At 38.3% G+C, this 20,982-nt stretch overlaps 1 protein-coding gene across 1 annotated transcript in view; it reads left to right on the top strand.

The window, feature by feature from the left end:
* The window catches only part of LOC129274259 (uncharacterized), a 36,851-nt gene that overhangs the window by 10,709 nt on the left and 5,160 nt on the right, over window positions 1-20,982 (top strand). The window contains exons 12-29 of the mRNA XM_064108995.1: window positions 176-874; window positions 1,893-2,120; window positions 2,753-2,906; window positions 3,595-3,759; window positions 7,513-7,780; window positions 8,198-8,497; window positions 8,715-8,859; window positions 9,620-9,740; window positions 10,759-10,892; window positions 11,531-11,750; window positions 12,560-12,750; window positions 14,801-14,980; window positions 16,278-16,511; window positions 17,164-17,334; window positions 17,763-17,972; window positions 18,675-18,850; window positions 19,898-20,003; window positions 20,762-20,950. Coding sequence (XP_063965065.1) covers window positions 176-874; window positions 1,893-2,120; window positions 2,753-2,906; window positions 3,595-3,759; window positions 7,513-7,780; window positions 8,198-8,497; window positions 8,715-8,859; window positions 9,620-9,740; window positions 10,759-10,892; window positions 11,531-11,750; window positions 12,560-12,750; window positions 14,801-14,980; window positions 16,278-16,511; window positions 17,164-17,334; window positions 17,763-17,972; window positions 18,675-18,850; window positions 19,898-20,003; window positions 20,762-20,950 — 3,891 coding nt within the window. The remainder of the gene's footprint in view (window positions 1-175; window positions 875-1,892; window positions 2,121-2,752; window positions 2,907-3,594; window positions 3,760-7,512; window positions 7,781-8,197; window positions 8,498-8,714; window positions 8,860-9,619; window positions 9,741-10,758; window positions 10,893-11,530; window positions 11,751-12,559; window positions 12,751-14,800; window positions 14,981-16,277; window positions 16,512-17,163; window positions 17,335-17,762; window positions 17,973-18,674; window positions 18,851-19,897; window positions 20,004-20,761; window positions 20,951-20,982) is intronic.

The raw sequence follows: 20,982 nt of genomic DNA, 5'->3' as shown, positions 1-20,982 counted from the left end.
TTACCGACATTAGGAACCATGTTATGGAGAGGTTAAATGATTCTTGACGGACGGCGATGGAGGTACATAACTGCCAACCAATACTTACATAATATTTACCTAGTAAAGATCGGTTATTCACTCGCACATAGCGTGTGTCTTTGTTTGAATATCTTACTTTTTTTAATACATGCAGGGTCCGGGTGCGATCGAGACATCAATGAATGTTTGCTTTCACCTTGCCAAAACAACGGTACGTGCATCAATTATGATGGCTACTACGTATGCCTTTGTATGGATGGGTTTCACGGATACGACTGCGAGCAGGAAATCAATGCATGTTCACCAGATCCATGTTTGAACGGTGCAACTTGTGAAATCTTCCCCGGTGACGTGTTCGGTTACAGATGCACTTGCCCACCAGGATACTCCAATTTGAATTGTTCACGAGATATCAACGAATGCAGCAGTGACCCTTGTTTCAACGGAGGGTTGTGTACGGATGAAATCGCTCGCTATTCTTGCGATTGTCCGAATGGCTACGGAGGGGATAGATGCGAGGTTGACATCGATCTCTGCGCAAACATTACGTGTGAAAACAACGCTACGTGCGTTGACTTTGGCTCCTACTACATCTGCTCCTGCACATCGCGGTATGCAGGGGACCTTTGTGAAAGGAATAAGACCGTCTGTGATGGCATCCCTTGTCAGAATGGTGGCACTTGTACAAACCTTAGTGATAATGATTTTAGCTGCGAATGTCCAACTGGCTATGGGGGTAAGATATGTGAGATCCTCATTGATGCCTGCTACTCTGGCCCTTGCTCAAATGATGCTTTGTGTAGTACTGATGGATTAGGCCAACCTGTTTGTGTATGCCTACCTGGTTACGACGGTGAGTCCTTGGCTATGTGTGGGTGGGCGCTTACTATATTTTATATTTATTTCAAATCTAACTCCATGAGACTATTTTTGATATCCCAAACCAAGTCTGGAATGTTAAGCAAATCCATCTGCATGTGTTTTTTTTTTTGGTGGCGATTGGCTGAATTAAAAAAATATTTTTTTTTTATGGGGGGGGGGTGGAGGAAGGGGGTTGGTATGAATTAAAGGAGGAGAGGAGAACTGGTCAACTGTATGTGTGTTCTCTCATTAACTTTAAGTTAAACATTATAAGTTTAACAAATAAACCTTAGGAGATGAATATCAACAATGCAGATAATAAACTTGGCTTGTATGTTTATTGGCACCGAGAACTTTAAATGTTTCTGTGGGAGAAGTACTTGCTTAGTTACTTTGGTAACATAGTTATTTTGGTGTATTGTGAGTGCATTATTAAAGTAGTGAATAAATGTGTTACCATTGAAGTTGGTCTATGTTACAAGACTACACTGCTCAGAATGTTGCATTATGGGTTAGGAATCTGGTCAGGTTTTAGTAGTTGAGGATTTAAGGTGGTGTTATTAAGATGGTTGATTCACATCTGCTTTAAAATTTTTCAAATTGCATTGGAGATCAAACAGGTTTCTGTTCTGTGGAAACGAAGCACACATATGACCTATATATCCTAGCTACGGCACAAGAATTAATGTTACTGGATATAAATAGAACGAGCATTCCATCTGTTCAAACTTCTCCCTGGTGATGATCTATTACCTGCACCTGTACAGTGAGCTGTCAATTTGTAAGATTATGAAGCACCTAAAAACATTCCTTTTCAATTCTTCTTAATTTTCATTAAAATTCTTTAAAAACACCTTGAGTATTTTACAGATTGGATTTGGTGCGATATAAGTCCATTGCACTTTCATTATTATAATCAGTATTATTATTATTATTACTATCATTGTTGTTGTTCTTATTGTTGTGGTAATGATGGACAGCTTGCTTTGAATATTCATTGTCCGTCCTAGGTTCTTTTTGCGAGGATGAAATCAACGAGTGCATGTCACATCCCTGTGGAAATAATGGAACCTGCATTGACAAGATCGCATCTTATGAATGTCATTGTACAGATGGATGGGAAGGCCCAGACTGTGCAGTGAAAACAAACTTTTGCGAAGATGACCCATGCGATAACGGGGGCACTTGCATGAATGTCGAGGACGCTTACGTCTGCGTCTGTCCCACCGGCTACAAAGGTTCATTCATATTATTTTGCATTCTATATACTCGACAGGTTTGCGAGATCACTGTTTTATTGCCTTTTTAGCGTATACCAGACCGGTAAGGACTTAACGGACAAAATTGGCCCCCTTGTTTATACTTATACACAGCCTTGATTATTGTTGGTTCTGTTTCATGATTGAATGTATTAAAATTCCTTTATTTAGTTTCTTTATTAAAATATCAGACAAAATAAACCTTTGCTTTAATAAGCTCATTCCATGAATAAAATAACAAGATTTAATTTACCAAGACGACTTAAAAGCATATTTTTGATTTGTTAGCTTTGTATGTCAACGTGATGTTATGAAGTATATTTGCAAGTCAACACTTAAACGTCACCTTGACCATGAATCCTTTCTCTTTCCATCTTCCCCCTCTCTCTCTCTTCCATACTCACTTTCTTTGTAAAACCTCGGTCACATTTGCTCTACGGCGGCCGTACCGCGATTCGAAAACAGCCGTTTTATTCATTTTTATTTCAAACCAGCTATTTGTAGCTGGTACAAAAAATTTTAAAACGACTGTTTTCGACTCGCCGTACGGCCGCCGTAGAGCAAATGTGACTGAGGTATAACTTACCCTCTCTTAACCCATCCATTCGTAGGTGTTGAATGCGAGGTGAAGGTGACCTTGTGCTCTTCTGAACCTTGTTACAATGGAGGAAGCTGCCAGGAGAATCTCGATGCTTTTTACTGCTTATGTCTTCCTGGGTTTACTGGCGATTTCTGCGAAATCAACAAAAATGAATGCGAATCCATGTTAGTTCATTTCATAATCGATATATCTTAATTAAATGGAAGTTGCTGCTACCCTGTTTGCCGTTCAACATTTAATTAATAGAGCCTCGTCGATCTTGCGCTGCACAGTGGCTGCCGGGCCCACGATCAATTGGGCAAAATACATTTTTGGAATGTTTGTATTCTCAGATATCTATTTTGAACAATAAAATAGGGATTTTCATTTTTTCATGTTTTGTCATTTTAATTCCCTCTGTTCTATGAGTTAATAATACAACGCTTATTATATGTTCAGTTGATTACAAACTTGCCTAGACTGGGTTCCATACATTCATGAGAATGTAACTTAAGGAGGGATTACTGAAAAGCACGTCATTGTATAGGTCCAAAATATGGACAAAACTTACAACTACTGCTGCTGCTGCTGTTACTACTACTACTAATACAACTACTAATATTTTTCTTCTTCCTCCCCCGCTACTTCTACAATCACTTCGTCTACTTCTACTTTTGGAAAATTAGTTGATTACGTGAGTTCTTACGGAATAGTTTATAATTGTGTGTAAATTATTGGGGAGAGGAACTAGGCTAACTTCCTACTTTATATGATTTGTCCAAATAAAAAAATATTGTTTTATTTATTTCCTAACCATCCTGAAACAATAACATAATTTTCTTTTCTTTTTTAAATTTCCTGTAATGATTTCAGGCCCTGTTTAAATAACGGAACCTGTGTGGACGAGCTGGCCTTTTATCGATGTGTATGTCCGATGGGCTACACTGGCCTCCAATGTGAACAGATCATCTACCCTTGCCTTGATTCCCCTTGCAATAACGGAGGAACCTGTTCACACATGGCACCTGGTTTGTACAAGTAAGACATTCTATTTTTACCGTGACTATGCCGACCTTCGGTGTAAATGCAGGCCCTCCGTCGGCCTCTAGAGTATGAGCACCGACATTCGGTTAAAATCCATCATTTGAAAATACTAATACCGGAATACTTGTTAAATTATTGAAACATTAAACCATCATCTTTCAGTCTATGTTACCATTGTAACTAGAATAAAAACAACTGATGTATTGAATGTTATGCAGTTATATTTGTAGTCAAATTGTGTAGTAAAATTTGTAGTCAAATTTCAAGTAAAATGAAAATGGTCAGAGTAAGCAAATCACCACCGGTCTTCTGCGTACTAACACTCCCCATAAGCACAATCAAATAATGGTTGTATTTGAGTATTTTCTATTTTGTCACTCATAAAACAAGATTCCCTGCAGGACAGAACACAGTGCTTACAGTGTGGAGCAAAATGTGAAATCAAATTTGAGCAATTTAATATAGTGTGAATCATATTTTCACTTAGTCCACTATGTGTACTCTTTGTGAGCACTCCCACTGTAGAGGTGTCCAGAGTGTGTAGTTGTGTTCACATTATTAAATTTGCCCGCTTCTATCTCCTCCCGAAGATCCACAAACCTGGCAACCCCGGTCGACCCATCCTCTCAGGAAATGGTTCCTCAACAGAGAACATCTCCCTTTTTGTTGATTACCACATTAAGCCCCTTGTCTCACGTGCACCCTCTTACATCCACGACACTCCAGACTTTCTCAGGAAACTAAATGACATCAAGGAACAGATACCCGAGACTGCGATCATCGGCACTTTCGATGTTTCTTCACTGTACACCAGCATTCCCCACGACGAAGGTATCCAAGCATCATGTGAAGCCTTGGCCGCCAGTGGCCATTCCAGTCCCCCCATATCCGATATCAAATCTCTGATGTCTCATGTACTAACAAAAAACAACTTCACATTCATGGGCAAGCACTACCTACAGATATTCGGTACAGCAATGGGCACCCGGATGGCTCCTTCATTCGCCTGTCTCTTCATGACCAAGCTGGAACAGCAGATGTTAGATTCAGCCCCCTGTCGCCCATGGATTTGGTGGCGTTACATAGACGACATTTTCTTCATCTGGACCAGGGATGAAGACAGCCTCCATACATTCATTGACCACATCAATTCCTTCCACAGGACCATCAAATTCACTTCTGATTTCTCCCAACAGCAAACCCACTTCCTTGATGTTACAGTCCAGAAAAAGTCTAATGGTATCACCACTACCCTATACTCTAAACCCACAGATACCCACCAGTACCTCCACTCATCCAGCTGACACCCCCGTCACTGCAAAACCGGCATCGCTTACAGTCAAGCCCTCAGACTTCGCCGTATCTGCTCCGAGGACCCTGATTTTTCCTTCCATGCCAGGAATTTGCAGAAACATCTCTGTGCCAGGGGCCACGGGGCCAGGGCAGTCCAACTGGCAATTAACAAAGTTCGTTCTATCCCCAGATCTGAAGTTCTCAAACCAAAAAGTGACAAGGAGACCACCGACAGAATACCGCTTGTGACCACCTTCCATCCCAATCTACCCCCTCTCCGCAAAATCCTGTGTGATAACCACCACATTTTACACACTTCTGATCGTCTCCAACAGGCCATTCCCGATACTCCCCTTCTAGCATACCGACGCCCACCGAATCTCAGGGACCTCATTGTTCGTGCTGAAGTGCCCTCCCTCACTAACCATTCTTCTCCCATACAGCATGGCACCTTCTAATGCACCAGCAACAGGTGCATCATATGTGAAATACACCTTCACGAGGGCGATACTTTCACCAGCAACTCTACCAGCCTGTCTCACCAAATCAAGGGCAACATCACATGCACTACCACTAATGTTGTATATCTCATCACTTGCAGAGTTTGTAGGGTACAATACATAGGGGAAACCAAGACCACACTCAAAAAACCAATTCTACGGGCACAGATCCACCGTCAACACAGCAAAGCTGGACACTCCAGTTGGCCGCCATTTTAACCTCCCCAACCACTTCATCACTGACATGATGCTACAGGGCATCGAATCTTTAGGTACCCGTCCTGACTCAGTCCGTACTAGCAGGGAGAAGCTCTGGATGAGACGACTTCGCACCACCCAACCTCATGGCCTGAACATCCAAGAGGGAAACGACTGATTATTCTTTCCTATCCACTTTCAATTTATATATACATATAATTTTTCCCCTCAGCTCTTTTGAATAGTTACATTATAGTTTCTTCTTCTACTTTCCTCCCATATCTCATACAAGCTCAGCTCCAATTTTTCCTTCCTTATTCAGGCGATATAATAATTATTATATATATATATATATATTTTTTAATCTCCACTCACCTCTTTTAGATTTACCACATTTGCTTATTTACATGTATACTATGGTTTCTTCATAATACACCCCCTCTCTTCTATATTTGCTTTTACCTTTTTAGACAATTTGCTTCCTCTTTTTCACATATACGGGGTTTTTTTTTTTTTTTTTTTTTTTCCTACTATACAGTCTTAAGTTTTTTTCCCGTCACACCTAGCGGATTACAATATCAGTTACACCATATGTGTATTTATATTTTTACATATACATTTCTTTTTTGGATATATTTATATACATATCACTTATAGATACATATTTACACTTACCTTCTTCTCTTAGTTTGTTTAATGCTTTATCATACATACTTATATGTCTTTTGCACATTATCAGTTGTTCCCCATTCTTTTCCCTTTTTTTTCCCCCACTCTTATGCACCAGTTTATTATGCCTTTCTTTGTAACCTGTTTGACCCACCTCTCACTAATTCTCTTGTTATTCATCCCATTATCACTGTTTTGTTCCAGATCCTGTTTGATGTTGCCTGCCTCATTATCTTAATCCCTCTTGGCTTGAGGTCTTTTACTGGCCTTACTTACACTAACTTCCCTTTGTGTCTGCCTACTCCTTTTCTTTCATCCCCTTCCCTAACCTGATTGGTCTTCTCTACTCACTAATGCCCCTTTTGTCTCCTTGTTTCTAGTGTTGCTGTAGCTTGTTTGTGGTCTATATTATGGTTGTTCCACTTTATATGTTTGTCATTTTGCCTCCGACGAAGATTCTGCTAGGATCGAAAGCTTAGGCCCCTTTTTGACTTTCTAATTTACTCCATTGGCTCTCTTTTATTAAATAAGCAGTTTCAGCAGCTTCTTTTAGCCATTATTAAATTTAAGCAGTTTATCAATGTGAATCACATCTTTCCCATATCCACTATGTGAACACACTGTGCACCAACGTGTTCTCCCAAGCAGGATAATGCCATCATTGTGTTCCTGCCTGTTTATTCCAGTCAGATATACATTGATTAATAATAATAACAACAACGGTATATTTACCCAGGGTAGCCACTTCAGTTCCGAAAACTTTTCTCCCATCGGGCCCTGCTAATATTACCCGGCTAATCTAGGCTACCTATTCAGGTTCACACAGCTTTTTGAGGAATTACTTCCTGCCGGTACCCATTTACCTCACCTGGGTCGAGTGCAGCACACTATGAATTCCTTGCTGAAGGAAATTACGCCATGGCTGGGAATTCAACCCCCAACCCTCTGTTTCAAAGTCCGGAGACTAATCCACTGGGCCACGACGCTCCACGTCGTTATGTGCTTAAACTGATTTTCAAAAAGTGCATGATTTTGATATCAAAACTGTTTTTTTAACGCATTTTCTTTAATGGTTTAATTTATACAGGTGCTTTTGCCCTCAAGGCTTTACTGGGCTAAACTGTGATACGGACATTGACGAATGCAGCAGCTTTCCTTGTTTCAATGCCGAGGCATGTGAGGATGGTCCGAATGGTTACTCGTGTATCTGCAAGACTGGTTTCGGTGGGACCCATTGTGAGCTGGATATTGACGAATGCTCATCCGCACCATGTCAAAACAATGCTACTTGTGTTAATCTCCCTGGTAACTTCTCGTGTGATTGCCTACCGGGCTATGACGGGGTCTATTGCGAGGTATGTTGGATTAGCTATTCATTAGTTTCAAGATTAACCATAGATGTTCATTCAAAAAACATTCGAAGACTACCTAAGACCACGGATACACCTCTCTTGTCTCATTATGAAATTGCATTTTTATTTCTTAGACGTCGCTACTGGTATTCGTAATCCTTGAGTAATATTCATTTGAAGACAAAAATCAATTGGTACATCTCGCTTGTCTGATAGCAAATATGCATTTTAAAACCGTTGCTACTAGTATTAATTTTCCTTATCAAGTCATTAATCGCAATTAAAAGTCATTAACACACTACCTCAGTCCATAGGTGCACCCGTTCTCTGATAGCAAATATGCATTTTGTTCTTAGCGGTTTGGGCTACGGTACAACAAATCAATATTAATCAACCATGTTGATTTTCTCACCCATCCAGAATGATATAGATGAATGCATGCAACAACCCTGTTTAAATGGAGCGACTTGTGTGGATGAATTGAATTCCTTCAACTGCATCTGCGCACCAGGGTTCATCGGGACTACGTGTCAGGTGGTAGAGGCTCCCCAGTGCTACCCGACAAATCCATGCCAAAATGGCGCCACCTGCACAGGAAGCGACGACGGTGCAGGTTACGTGTGTAGCTGTTTGGCGGGATTTACCGGAACCCTTTGCGAAGAGAACATCGATGAATGCATTGGAAATCTTTGTACAAATGGTGCCACTTGTATCGACAAGGCAAGCCTACTGGAGTAGAGAGAGAAAGAGAGAGAGAGACCGACCATTGCTAAGGGAAGGGAGATGGAGAGGGGGGGGGGGGGGAGGACAGGCATTTTCAATAGATTTAATGTGTTGTAGAATCCACCCCCGTTGCAATAGCGAAAACTCGCTAATGCTAAACGCCGGAACTAACGCTTCAACTTGCAAGTATTGTCTTCTTTATCATATCTTAAAGGTGAATGGATATGTCTGTCGTTGTCAACCTGGTTATGAGGGAGATCTTTGCGATGTGAATTCTGACGACTGTTCGCCAAATCAGTGTGAAAATAATGCTGCTTGTCTTGATCTTCTAAATGGTTTTATCTGCAATTGTACCAAAGGTAATTAATTAACCCCCACGATTATTGCTTACCCTGTTTGTTTAGTAATACAGAGGCCGCAGAATGGGGGGGGGGGGGGGGCTTTCGGCATCCAAGTCGTTTTTTTCAATAAACGTGTACAAAAACGAAAAATATACCATGTGATTTGCATGGTCAGCCTCCATCTTTCACGCTTTCAGCTAAGCCCCCCCACTTTCGAAACCGTTCTGCAGCTCCTGATATATATCTGCAACATAAATGTAATGATCAATAAAACTTTTTCCATTGATAGATTCTAAAACAAGATAAGAAGTTTACTGTAAATCAGATATAGCGCCTTCCAAACGCTTGTCTGATGAATTTAGCTATAAAATTATAAAGCTGTATAAACATGATAAACATCGAATATTTATGTTTTTCCATTCCATGGTTTAGAAGTGTGTGTGGAGAAACATCTAAATAAATTTTGTTTGCGAATGATTCTTGGACAAATTGAATTAAGATAACATCTTTAGCATCAAATGTATTTAATAATATGACATGTATCCAAATTAGAAATCCTTGAATTTACCAAAATTATTTCAGGCTGGTATTCTCGAAGCGTTAATAACTTAAGTAAGCTTACTAAATATCATGCCTATTATTTAGTATACATACTCGATAAAAATGCTTACTTAATTTACAAGTTATTAACAATGCTATTCTAGCTACTATAGTTATTAAGCCTGGGAGAATGCCGACCACAGTATTTTGTCTAGCTGCATGTTTCAAACATTTCCAGGTTTCGAAGGTACACTATGTCAGACCGACGTGAATGAGTGTGAGTCCACACCTTGTCTGCATGGAGGAACTTGTATGGATGAAGAAGGATTTTTCTCTTGTAATTGTGAATCCGGTTACAGGTTAGTAGGGTTATTTCTTGGAGATCCACATAGGGGTAACACCAAGGCTCCGGGGGGGGGGGGGGTCACAAAGATTTAAGTGTGACTTAAAGTCATGCTTAGTGCCGACGTGCACATGAAATTTATCGCACAATCTCATTGATTAATACAGAGTATAGCACACGTCGTCTGATGATGATTAGACCATTGCGACTTTTGATCACACTCGAATCTATGTGAAACACCCTATGCTGTTTTTATAAGGAGTTGATATGACAAGAGGACTTTTAAGCAGATATTGTTTTTTTTCTCCATCTAATATTAGAAGTATGTATAGTTTTGAGACTCAATCCACCCTTTTCTTCTTTTTTTTCCTTCTTCTTCTGTCTTCCCTTTTACCCCCCTTTAATCATTTATTACTTCACTTGCCTATAAAGTCAAATGTATTTGCTATATAACCCATTTTTTGTATAACCTTAACAGTTCGACTTGGGAAAATATTCGACTTATTAGAGGTCGACTCTGGTAAGTTTATTGTATGGCGAGGACAGATGCCTTAAAGTTGACTTAATTCCCGAGTTTGTTGATACTTTATCTTATTCAACCTAGAAGGGGGGGGGGATGGGGGCATGATCATCCTTTTGATTCTTCAAGTATTTATAAAACTAACTGGAAGAGGAAAAGAAGGAAAATTGTATGTCGCCAATACCACTGATATTCTATTTCGAAAAAAGGGGACACCAACTTTATTACGTTTTGTCTCAATCCCCTTATCATATTACCCCGGTGCATTCAAAGCAAAACTTGTGGTATTTACCGGTGTTCACACAGGACCACTTTTACCAAGACAAATGTGGTGCTAGTTTAACACCCGATGATGTTATCATAATGCGTATGGTTATTCTAACACTCTTTGGTGTTATGGTTGAACTCTAGGATGTTTGTAGTCTTCCATGGACACCAGCTTGTGTCAGGTTCAGCGCACCAATTTTTCACAGTGTCCCTTATATAATTGATATTGCCCTCTTTGTCCATCTAGTGGAGATATGTGCGAGATCAACATTGACGATTGTGCAGGCGATCATTGTTACAATGGTGCTAATTGCTTGGATGGACTGGATAGTTATACCTGCTCGTGCCCCCCTGGATTTACTGGGGAGCTGTGTGAAAATGGTAGGTATTTATACAAAAATACATAAGGGAGCAAAAGCACACACGGTGTCACACATTGTGTTGACAAAGTTTTGTAAATAGTGGACTTTGAGAAGATGTGATCCATCGGCCCTATTAGAATGCGAAAAATTAAGTTTGAAGAATTTGGAAAGAGCACATTGAGGGGCCGAGTCGGCAAGTTGGTGTGTTTCCATAATCTCTCATGTAGTTCAACCAAGGGTCAATACAGCCATACGGGAATGAAAACTTTGTCGCACGGTGTGTTCTCAAAGGGGACTCTTTGAAGATGTGATTTATACTGCTAAAATGGTCGAATATGATAGTTCAAAGATAATTTCACAGTGTTGACACCTTCAGTACTAGTGTGCCCAGTGTGTTCATACAAAGAACTATCTAAGAATGTGGTTCACACTGAAAAACTTTTCTAGTGTGAAGACGATAGGACATTGTAATCCACAATCTCCAAATTTTGCGACACATGTTTTAACGCTATCTTCTTTACAGCTGGGATTGTGCATGAAATTAGTTTGAAATATCAAATTAAGCTTTCCCCCAATAGTTCATGGTTGTCAAGTTTCGTGTTCACAAGCTTCTATATCTTAATTTGTTTTAATTCGTTGTTGTTCATGTCCTCACAGTTCTCCCATCCAACTATGATTTCATCTTTGTGGCGAGTAATCCTCTCCTCGTCCGGGAGGAAATTTTCTCCCAGGGTCCACCAACCGTACTGAGCCTATCGCTGTGGATACGCACCGTCTCATCGCCACCGTCTTTCCGCCTCCTCCGTCTTGAGGACAAAACAACCTCAAATATTATATCAATTGAAAATCCATGCTCTTTAAGAGTAACCATAAACAGGTAAAATGTAGTTTAACTGAATGTCTGATATTAGAAAGGCATGATATGCGATTAGTCCAAGAAAATTTAGTTAAACTTCCTGGTTTCTATTTTGTATAACACTTATTTATATAATAATGATAATGTTGATAATGATGATGATAATGATGACGATAATGATGATGATAATAATAATAATAATAATAATGGGCATTTATATAGCACCATCTACACTGTTAGAAAATTTATCCTTAAAATAGAAAAAGTTCCTGCAGCAGAGTCTCGAGAACACCTGCAATCTTACCAGATTGCGTAATCTTACAGGAAATTGGTATTTGGTGTATGTAACCTTACAAATTTCCTTTAAAACACCCTTTCCCCTTTTTAAACAGACCTGTTCTTTTAAATTGCAGAAAAATTCATGTTTTATGAATTTACAGAATGATTCTGTTATTGCTTTTTGCAAAATCTTTCTTTTTTCTGTAAAATCAGGTTTTTTTTTTCAGTGTATCTATAGATAATCTATTCAATGGCGCACTGTTGTTTCTTATCGACTGAAAACATGATGAGAAATGTAATTATTTTCATTATCGTCTTTTCAGTTTATCCAGCAAATTACCTCTCCTTTGATTAACCCTACACTATGAGGTCTCCAGAAACAGCTGACCAAGAATCCTTAATTATAATACATGGGACAATGATATGGGTACTACCAATTGATATTCCATATACAATATTGTGTTTCCGGATGCACCATAATAACAATCCTTCGTACAAGAAAGGGGAATTAAACATCTATTTCTGAATGAAGCATTCTCTCTTCCCCACAGCCAAATCAAAGACACCAATCTGGATCTTTGCGATTATGAGTGGTACCATATCTTTTTTACCTGGGACGTACAAACTACTGGACAATGGGAGTTGAGAGTAAATAACAGTCTTTTAGAAAGTGGAAGCAATGTGGCCTCTTTGTCGCTTGAGGATGTTCTGTCCATAGGAGCACCTCAGATGGATGTTGGTGGTAAGAATTTTTTATTGGACTGGTGTTTTTTATAATCATTTGATTATTTGAAGAAAAAAAAAATAAGAGCGCCCTTGGTTTGGGCTGTAATCATTCCTCTTTCTATTCTTTTTTCTCTTTTTCACTCCAAATAAAGATGTTGATTAAATGTTATACCCGTTGATTCTTTAAATTCCAGGGTCTCGTTGAGTCCGTTGGCAAGGATTCATTTGCTTTTTGTGTTTTCCATTAACCTTTCCCCCGGGGAAATTACCATCTAAATCAGCAAAATATAACGAACATGATGAAGGTACCCTTTTAGCAAGTTCACATTTCCTTTAAACAACTTAGATTTCAAGCAAGAGTGTAGTTTAAACGCCTTCACATCTTATTCCATATAACAACATTTTACCTGGCATACTGGAGATGACTTTGGTGTACCTTCCAGTTGAATTTTCTAAGGTAATTTTACTTGATTATGATATTTTATCATAGTCAGGCAGCATATGTCATGATTTACCGGCTACTTCGAATAATTGGCTAAGTCTGATTTTTCACTTTTATGTGATTGGTGACATCACAAGGAACAACTTCCAACTTGGTGACAAATTTCTAATGGTCATCTTGACCATGTGAGGGGTCAAAATGGGGTCAATAGGGGTCAATTTTTGAAATTGCCCCGATTGTGTTGTGTCATACATCAAATTGTTTGTCTTGTTATACTGAACAAGAAAGTGTACACAACTATATACTCTTGACCTCCCGTTAATAAAGTTATGACCGGAAATGTCAAAAGGTCAAAGAACTTTCGTTAAATGGCATCGAGTAATGGTAAGAATATATCACATCAGCATGATGGACACCCATGACTGACTACAATGACCATGCCTGCAAGATGTTGCCTCTTTGTAAGAAATAATATAACCGTCACACATTAGAATTAATGAAGGAGCAATTGGAGCCCAACTTATCATATCATCCTCGATCCTAACTTCATTATCGCATTCGTAACTTAATCCAAATAAGATGTTAGGCATCTTTCTTAGGAGCTGAGAGCACTGATCTATCGATGTATTTACTCTGTTAACATAGTATTACACATATACCCCAATACATTACAATAATTTCTGTTGATTAAGATATTCTGTACAAAGCAAATGGATGAAATGTTTCTTTACATATCAAAGACCAGTAAATTGAAAATGAATTGGACTTGAATTGAATTACTAAATCAAGAAACTCGGAAAGATCGAGCTGGTTGCACTTATAACATCATGAAGATGATACGATTTTAAGGGAAGATGATACGATTTTAAGGGCATTAGGTTTTGTCAAGTCGTTTCAAGGTATTCCTGCAATACTATGATACCACACTGAATGTATTCGACGTCTATCTCTATCTATTTTGTTCCTAAGTGAGCACATTTGACCTTTTTTTATCTAATGGATAATGTCTTCTTAGATATAGACTTTTCAAAATGAAGAACCCAACTTCTAAGATTCTAATCGTTTTTAGTGTATTTTGGCTACCAATGAAAGTTTGTTGACCCTTTGACCTTTCCCTGACCTTGTCTTGACCATTTATATCTTCTGGATAAGGACTTCTGTAAATGAACTTATCAAAATCGAAATTAAAAAAGTACACACATATAAAAAAAAGGAGAAAAAAGTAGCTTTCTTAACTCCTTCAGTGTAATTTGCATGCCATTTAACGAAAGTTCTTTGACCTTTTGACATTTCCGGTCATAACTTTATTAACGGGAGGTCAAGAGTATATAGTTGTGTACACTTTCTTGTTCAGTATAACAAGACAAACAATTTGATGTATGACACAACACAATCGGGGCAATTTCAAAAATTGACCCCTATTGACCCCATTTTGACCCCTCACATGGTCAAGATGACCATTAGAAATTTGTCACCAAGTTGGAAGTTGTTCCTTGTGATGTCACCAATCACATAAAAGTGAAAAATCAGACTTAGCCAATTTGTCGAAGTAGATGACATATGCTGCCTGACTATCAGGATTCACACAGCATCGAATCCTTCCCCATTGTTTGCCTTTTTACAGATCTGGTTTTCTTGAGTAGCTACAATCTTTGGAGTTTGGAATTGAACGAAGAATCTCGATCTGAACTTTCTTCATCATGTCTCTCCGGGCTATTTGGAAACCTAATTTCTTGGACCGAGTTGGTGGTGGAAGTTACCGAATCAAATCAGCTGCTGACAGCATCCCCATCACTTTGTGATTGTAAGTAAATCCCCTCGCTCGGATTTATTTCTAACTAATTTCAGATGCAGCATATTTACCTTGATACCGAATCATGCAACGCATCTTAAGTACAAGTAATAGTAATAAAAGTAATAGTAGAGGTAGTAAAAATAGAAGTAGTAGTAGTAGTAGTAGTAGTAGTAGTAGTAGAAGTAGTTTATACGAGTATTCTTTCTATCTGAATGAGGAGTATCGTCACCATTATCGTAAATCATCATCATTATCATCACCATCAAAACCATAATCACCTTTATTATAACAAAAATAGTTGCCTCATTTTTGTGCCCCCTTTTGTAATTCGTTCACACGATTTAATAACTGCAACTATTCAATCGTTTGACCTTTGTCTTAACAACCCTTGTCAGCATGGAGACACATGCGTGAATATTATCACTATTATTTTCGTTGCTTTTGGGAGTAATAATAATACTAGTAATACTAGTAATATTAGTAATAGTAGTAATACTAGTAATAATACTACTAGTAGTAGAAGTAGTGGTAGTAGTAGAAGTAGTAGTAGTAATAGTAGTAGTAGTAGTAGAAGTAGTAGTAGTGTTAGTAGTAGCAGTGGTTAGGATGCAGACAGATACGCAATAGTTGTATTAGTAGTAGCAGTACATGTAGTAGTAGCATTACTACTAGTAATAAGAGGAGGAGGAGTATGGGTAGTAAGAGTAGTAGTGATTATTGTTGTTGTTGTTGCAGTCTAATAGTAACAGTAGCAGCAGCAGCAGAAGAAGAAGTAATATTAGTAGTAGTAGTAGTAGTAATAGTAGTAGTAGTAGTAGTAGTAGAAATAGTAGTAGTAGTAGAAGTAGTAGTAGTGGTGGTGGTGGTAGTAGTAGTAGTATACGATGCAGACAGATACGCAATAGATGTATTAGTAGTAGCAGTAAATGTAGTAGTAGTAGTGTTACTAGTAGTAATAAGAGGAGGAGGGGTATGAGTAGTAAGAGTAGTAGTAGTAGTAGTAGTAGTAGATGTAGTAATGATTATTGTTGTTGTTGTTGCAGTATAATAGTAACAGTAGCAGCAGCAGCAGCAGAAGAAGAAGTAATAGTAGTAGTAGTAGTAGTAGTAGTAGTAGTAGTAGAAGTAGTAGAAGTAGTAGTAGTAGTAGTAGTAGTAGTAGTAGTAGTAGTAGTAGTAGTAGTATTATCTTGATATCATCGGCAGAATGAGAAATATCGTCCTTTATCATCATCACTTCCACTATCCATTTATAATATGCCTTTTTGTACTATTAGTTTTACCATTTTTTTATTCTCTTCCCAAGCCTTCGATGAATGTCTTAGCAACCCTTGCCAGTATGAAGGCACATGTACGAATCTTCCCAATATGTTTACCTGTACGTGCAAGGATGGCTTCACTGGGCTGTACTGCGAGGGATTTGTTGACATTTGTGAGGAGAACCATTGCCAAAATGGTGGGACATGCGCCACCGTTGAAGGGCAATTAATCTGTACATGTTTGGAAGGATTTTCGGGAGACCACTGCGAGTTTGAAATAGGTACGCTAGATTAGGATCAAGGGAAAAGGAAGTTATTTATACTACTGTTAATATTACTTCGGTCTTTCACAAGAAAAAAAATACACTGGATTGTACACAAACTTCCCCAGCTTCACATGTTTCAATTACAAAATCGGATTGCTAGAACTTTGATAGGGCATGAAAATAAGTAGTCAACCCCATCTCTTTGATCTTAGTATTGATAATTTTAAAAAGGTGTTGAATAGAAATATGTACCTATAAGTTGGCTGCTCGAAAGGTTGTTGAACCAATACCTCCAAATAGTAAAAAAGTAAGCCGAAGCAATACTTATGAAGAAAGTTATTCGTACCTTGACAATTATTTTATTAATGACTTGAAATAGAAACGTAATATTTAGATTTAGGTCACGTAGTAACCTTGCATTGTAAATAAGAATGATTTCAAATAAAATATTTGTTTATTTGTTTTATTTCCGTACAAAACCATAACCAGAAATATATACGATTCAGAACCATATAATGCGATGTCTGTGATCTTATAACCCAACAGACAATTAATTACTTCTAAGACAGTACAAATAATATATTACTAGATTAGAAAGTGTCTCACAGAAATGCAGAAATCACGAAAACGGAATTTTACAGTGATTTTTTACCCCCATTACATGCAGTCGATGGAGGCTGGAGTGGATGGAGCCCATGGACTGAGTGTCCCGTCACTTGCGGGGGTGATGTTCATTACCGCTATCGGGAATGCAATAACCCAGAACCACAAAATGGCGGTCTTCCTTGCTCGGGAGAAGAGGTCGAAGAACAACCATGTAACACTCAAGAATGCCCTGGTAAATCAAGAGATTGTTGGTGTATATATTCTTTCTTTCTTTGTATCTTTGAAAGGTTGATCCCAGTGCTTTATTCTACCCTGGGTGTGCAGGGAGTTAATCATTAAGAAGGTGGGAAATACATCCGGATCACGGAGCATCTTAATTATACGTGCTAATTCACACCTTTGCAACTAGAGGGGTGCATAACTGCACTTGTCTATCTTTTAGCTAAATTGAGTTAAAGATGTATTATTGTTGCTTATCTTTTTGTGTATAATTTTTATCCTGGAATTCACTCAAAATGTGCCCTAAATAAAAGAAAAACTGACCAAATTTGATTGGACATACATAAAATCATCTTATTTTTGTTATTTACTCGGAATAAACTACCATGACCTTGGGTTGTCCTAATATCCATATGTACTCGTGCATTTGAATATCAACAGGTTGTGTCGAGCTGAGACGTCCTCTTAACGGATACTTATACTGCGAGGAAACTCCGACTCTCATCATCTGCACGATGGAATGCCGAGAGGGGTACGAGCCCGAGAATTCAAAGTACGAGAGGGATGAGTACTTCTGCGGAGAAGAGACAAACTACAGGTGGAACCATCAGACACCGCTGAATCCATATGCCCGACTCCCGAGCTGTGTTGGTACTTATCATCTCATTGTTTCGGTGATATTGGGTGATGGTTAAGGCTGTTAATAAATGGTAACCGAATGTCGGTAATGTCATGATTTGGGCATATTCTTACGATCAATTTTGTGAATTGTGACCCAGTGGATTAGTCTCCGGACTTTGAAACAGAGTGAGGGTTCGAATCCCAGCCATGTTGCAATTTCCTTGGGCAGGAAATTGATCCAAACTGTGCTGCGCTCAACCCGGGTGAGGTGAATGGGTACCCGGCAAGACTAATTCATTGAATGCATCAAGTGCCTGTAGCAGCTAGAGCTAAATACTCCACAAGAATTGATTTTAATGGATTGTTTCGTTTAAATAATTCTGTGCGCTGAATTTTTTAAACTTCAAAATAATGTAAGCATATCCCATCATTTTAATACTGTTTTTTAAGAGTTTTTGATAATTTGTTTATTGTTAAGAAAGAAAACAGGTCTTGAAATCTTGACATCTTTAACAATCATCATTATCATCATCATCCTCAACATCATCGTCGTCATCATCATCATCCTCATTTTCATCATCATCATCGTCATCATCATCATTGTCATCATCATCAATATCGTCCTCATCATCATCATCATCGTCACCATTATCATCACCACCATCATCAACATCATCATCATCAACCTCATCGTCATCATCACCACCAATTTTACTTCCCGGCATCTTACAGAGGTCCAGCGGGCAACGGAAGCAAATGGTTTTTCTAGCGTTGATTACCCTACTTCTATTTGCCAATCTCTGGAAGAGAAGCAAGCCATTGAAAACGCCTTTACCAATCTTCTTCTAACTTATGGGCAGGAGTTTCAATGCCTGACCATGGGTACTTGTCAAATTGAAAGCATCGAGGTAAGCGTTGTCATCATTATTTGATGAAAACACATACATGGGGACCTTTCATAAAGCACTTCATGAAACTGAAGAAGACTTTCAGGAGGAAATAGAATATGGCCTATTGTTTCAATCAGTCTAGAATTAATTAGTTAGCTGTTGATAAAATTGTAAAATCAAATTAGCTTTCGTTGAAACATGACGATGTTTATTATTATGTTATCGATACCCATTTAAATGGAAATCATAAATACTGGGATAGTTTCTGTCATAATTCCAAGCCAACTGTTTTGTTCTACTCGTCTTTAAACGAGGGTAAACATGTAACCTATATTCTTAAACCTAATTAATAGGCCTATCGCTGCGGTTTTGTATGAACGATCTTGCTAGTGCAAGTGTAATCTTTAATTTTATATGATGATATAATTATGATTGGAGCAAGCTTTTTCAGAACTTGGGCATCATGAAAAAGGCATTGATTGATTTTACATCTGATTTGTACAATCCCTTGCAGATATTGATCAATGTTATCAATGGTAAAAATAAGTACTATTATAAATTGTCAAGGTTCGTATTACAGAGCCCTCAGATTGTTTCATAGGGCTGTTCATAAGCTTGTGCATTATTTTAAGAACAAAAATAAATATGAAGTGCAAGGGCGTTGGCGCCACGTTTGCTATGACATTTTTGTTTAAATATGTCAGTTTTTTCTTCTTTTAGTAAGATTAATCGATACATATATAAAAAGAAAGAAAAATGACCTCTGTGAAAGGAGAAAGAATTTTGGTTCGATCTTTTTTTAAACATTTCATTGTTAGCATTTTTGCTACACAAATTACAGGGATTAGGAAGAAGGAGATTCTTGGATAATTCTTCAAATGTCTCTTGTGTTCGGAGAAAACAACCCAATGCCTAGTATATTTTCCAAATTTTGACTAGTATGATTTGTTCAGATTACATTATACGATTTACTCCGAAGTCAAAAATATTCTTCCCTTTGAATTGAATAGCTACAAAAAAATATATATCAAAACTTTTCACTTTTTTTCAAACCAATACATGAAGGCACTAAATTGCGAATCAGTGACAGTGAATGCTGTAGGAAGACGTCGAAAGAGGGCAGCAGACAGCGGAGTTACCGTCATGGTAACCACGTTACAGAATCTAACATGTAAGAACGATTTGTATTTCTAAACGTATTGATGATGGTGATGATTATAATATGTAAAAGTAATAAAATAATAATGATAGAGATAATAAGAGCAAAAACCATACTACTACTACTTCTTATACTACTACTACTACTACTACTACTACTACTACTACTACTACTACTACTACTACTACTACTACTACTACTACTACAACTACTACTACAACTACTACTACTACTTCTAAGTATATGTCTGCATCTACCCCTGCAACTACTAACACTACTACTACTACTACTACTACTGCTTATTACGCTTAATAAAGCGACAAAAATAATAGTGATCATATTTGTCATAATAATAATAACAATGATATACTGATGATAATGACAAGAATTAAGAAAAAACAACATCAACACATTGATAATAACAGTGCATGATGGTGAGGAGCATGGTGAAGATGATGATGATGGTGGTGATGATGATGATGGTGGTGATGATGATGGTGATGATGATGATGATGGTAGTGATGATGGTGATGATGATGAGGAGTTGGAGGAGCATGGTGAAGATGATGATAACGATGATGATGATGGTGGTGATGACGATGGTGATGATGATGATGGTGGTGATGACGATGGTGATAATGATGATGATGACGATAGTGATGATGACGACGAAGATGGTGATGATAATAATAGTGATATCATGACTGGTTATCTGGCCTACAAATCCGAATCACGTCACCATTTTCCCCTCAAATTAATTATCCATGTAGATGGAGATGAGCCAGGGTCACAGCCTCTTGATTACTTCTTGGAAGCCTTTGAGAAGCTGGTCCTAGATGATTCTCTCGTCCTAACTGTCGATGATCAGGTCCTGGAACCAAACAAGAGTTCCCTCTCCAACGAGGCTTTCCAAAAGTGCCCGCCTGGATACCTGACGGCATTGGACTTCGGGTATTGCGGTAAGTTTCCTCACTTTCTTCAGTATTTGAAA

The sequence above is a fragment of the Lytechinus pictus genome, chromosome 13, assembly GCF_037042905.1.
Source record: "Lytechinus pictus isolate F3 Inbred chromosome 13, Lp3.0, whole genome shotgun sequence".
Taxonomy (NCBI): Eukaryota; Metazoa; Echinodermata; class Echinoidea; order Temnopleuroida; family Toxopneustidae; genus Lytechinus; species Lytechinus pictus.
Note: the sequence above shows the minus strand (reverse complement) of the source record. Positions and strands in the feature narration are given on the sequence as shown.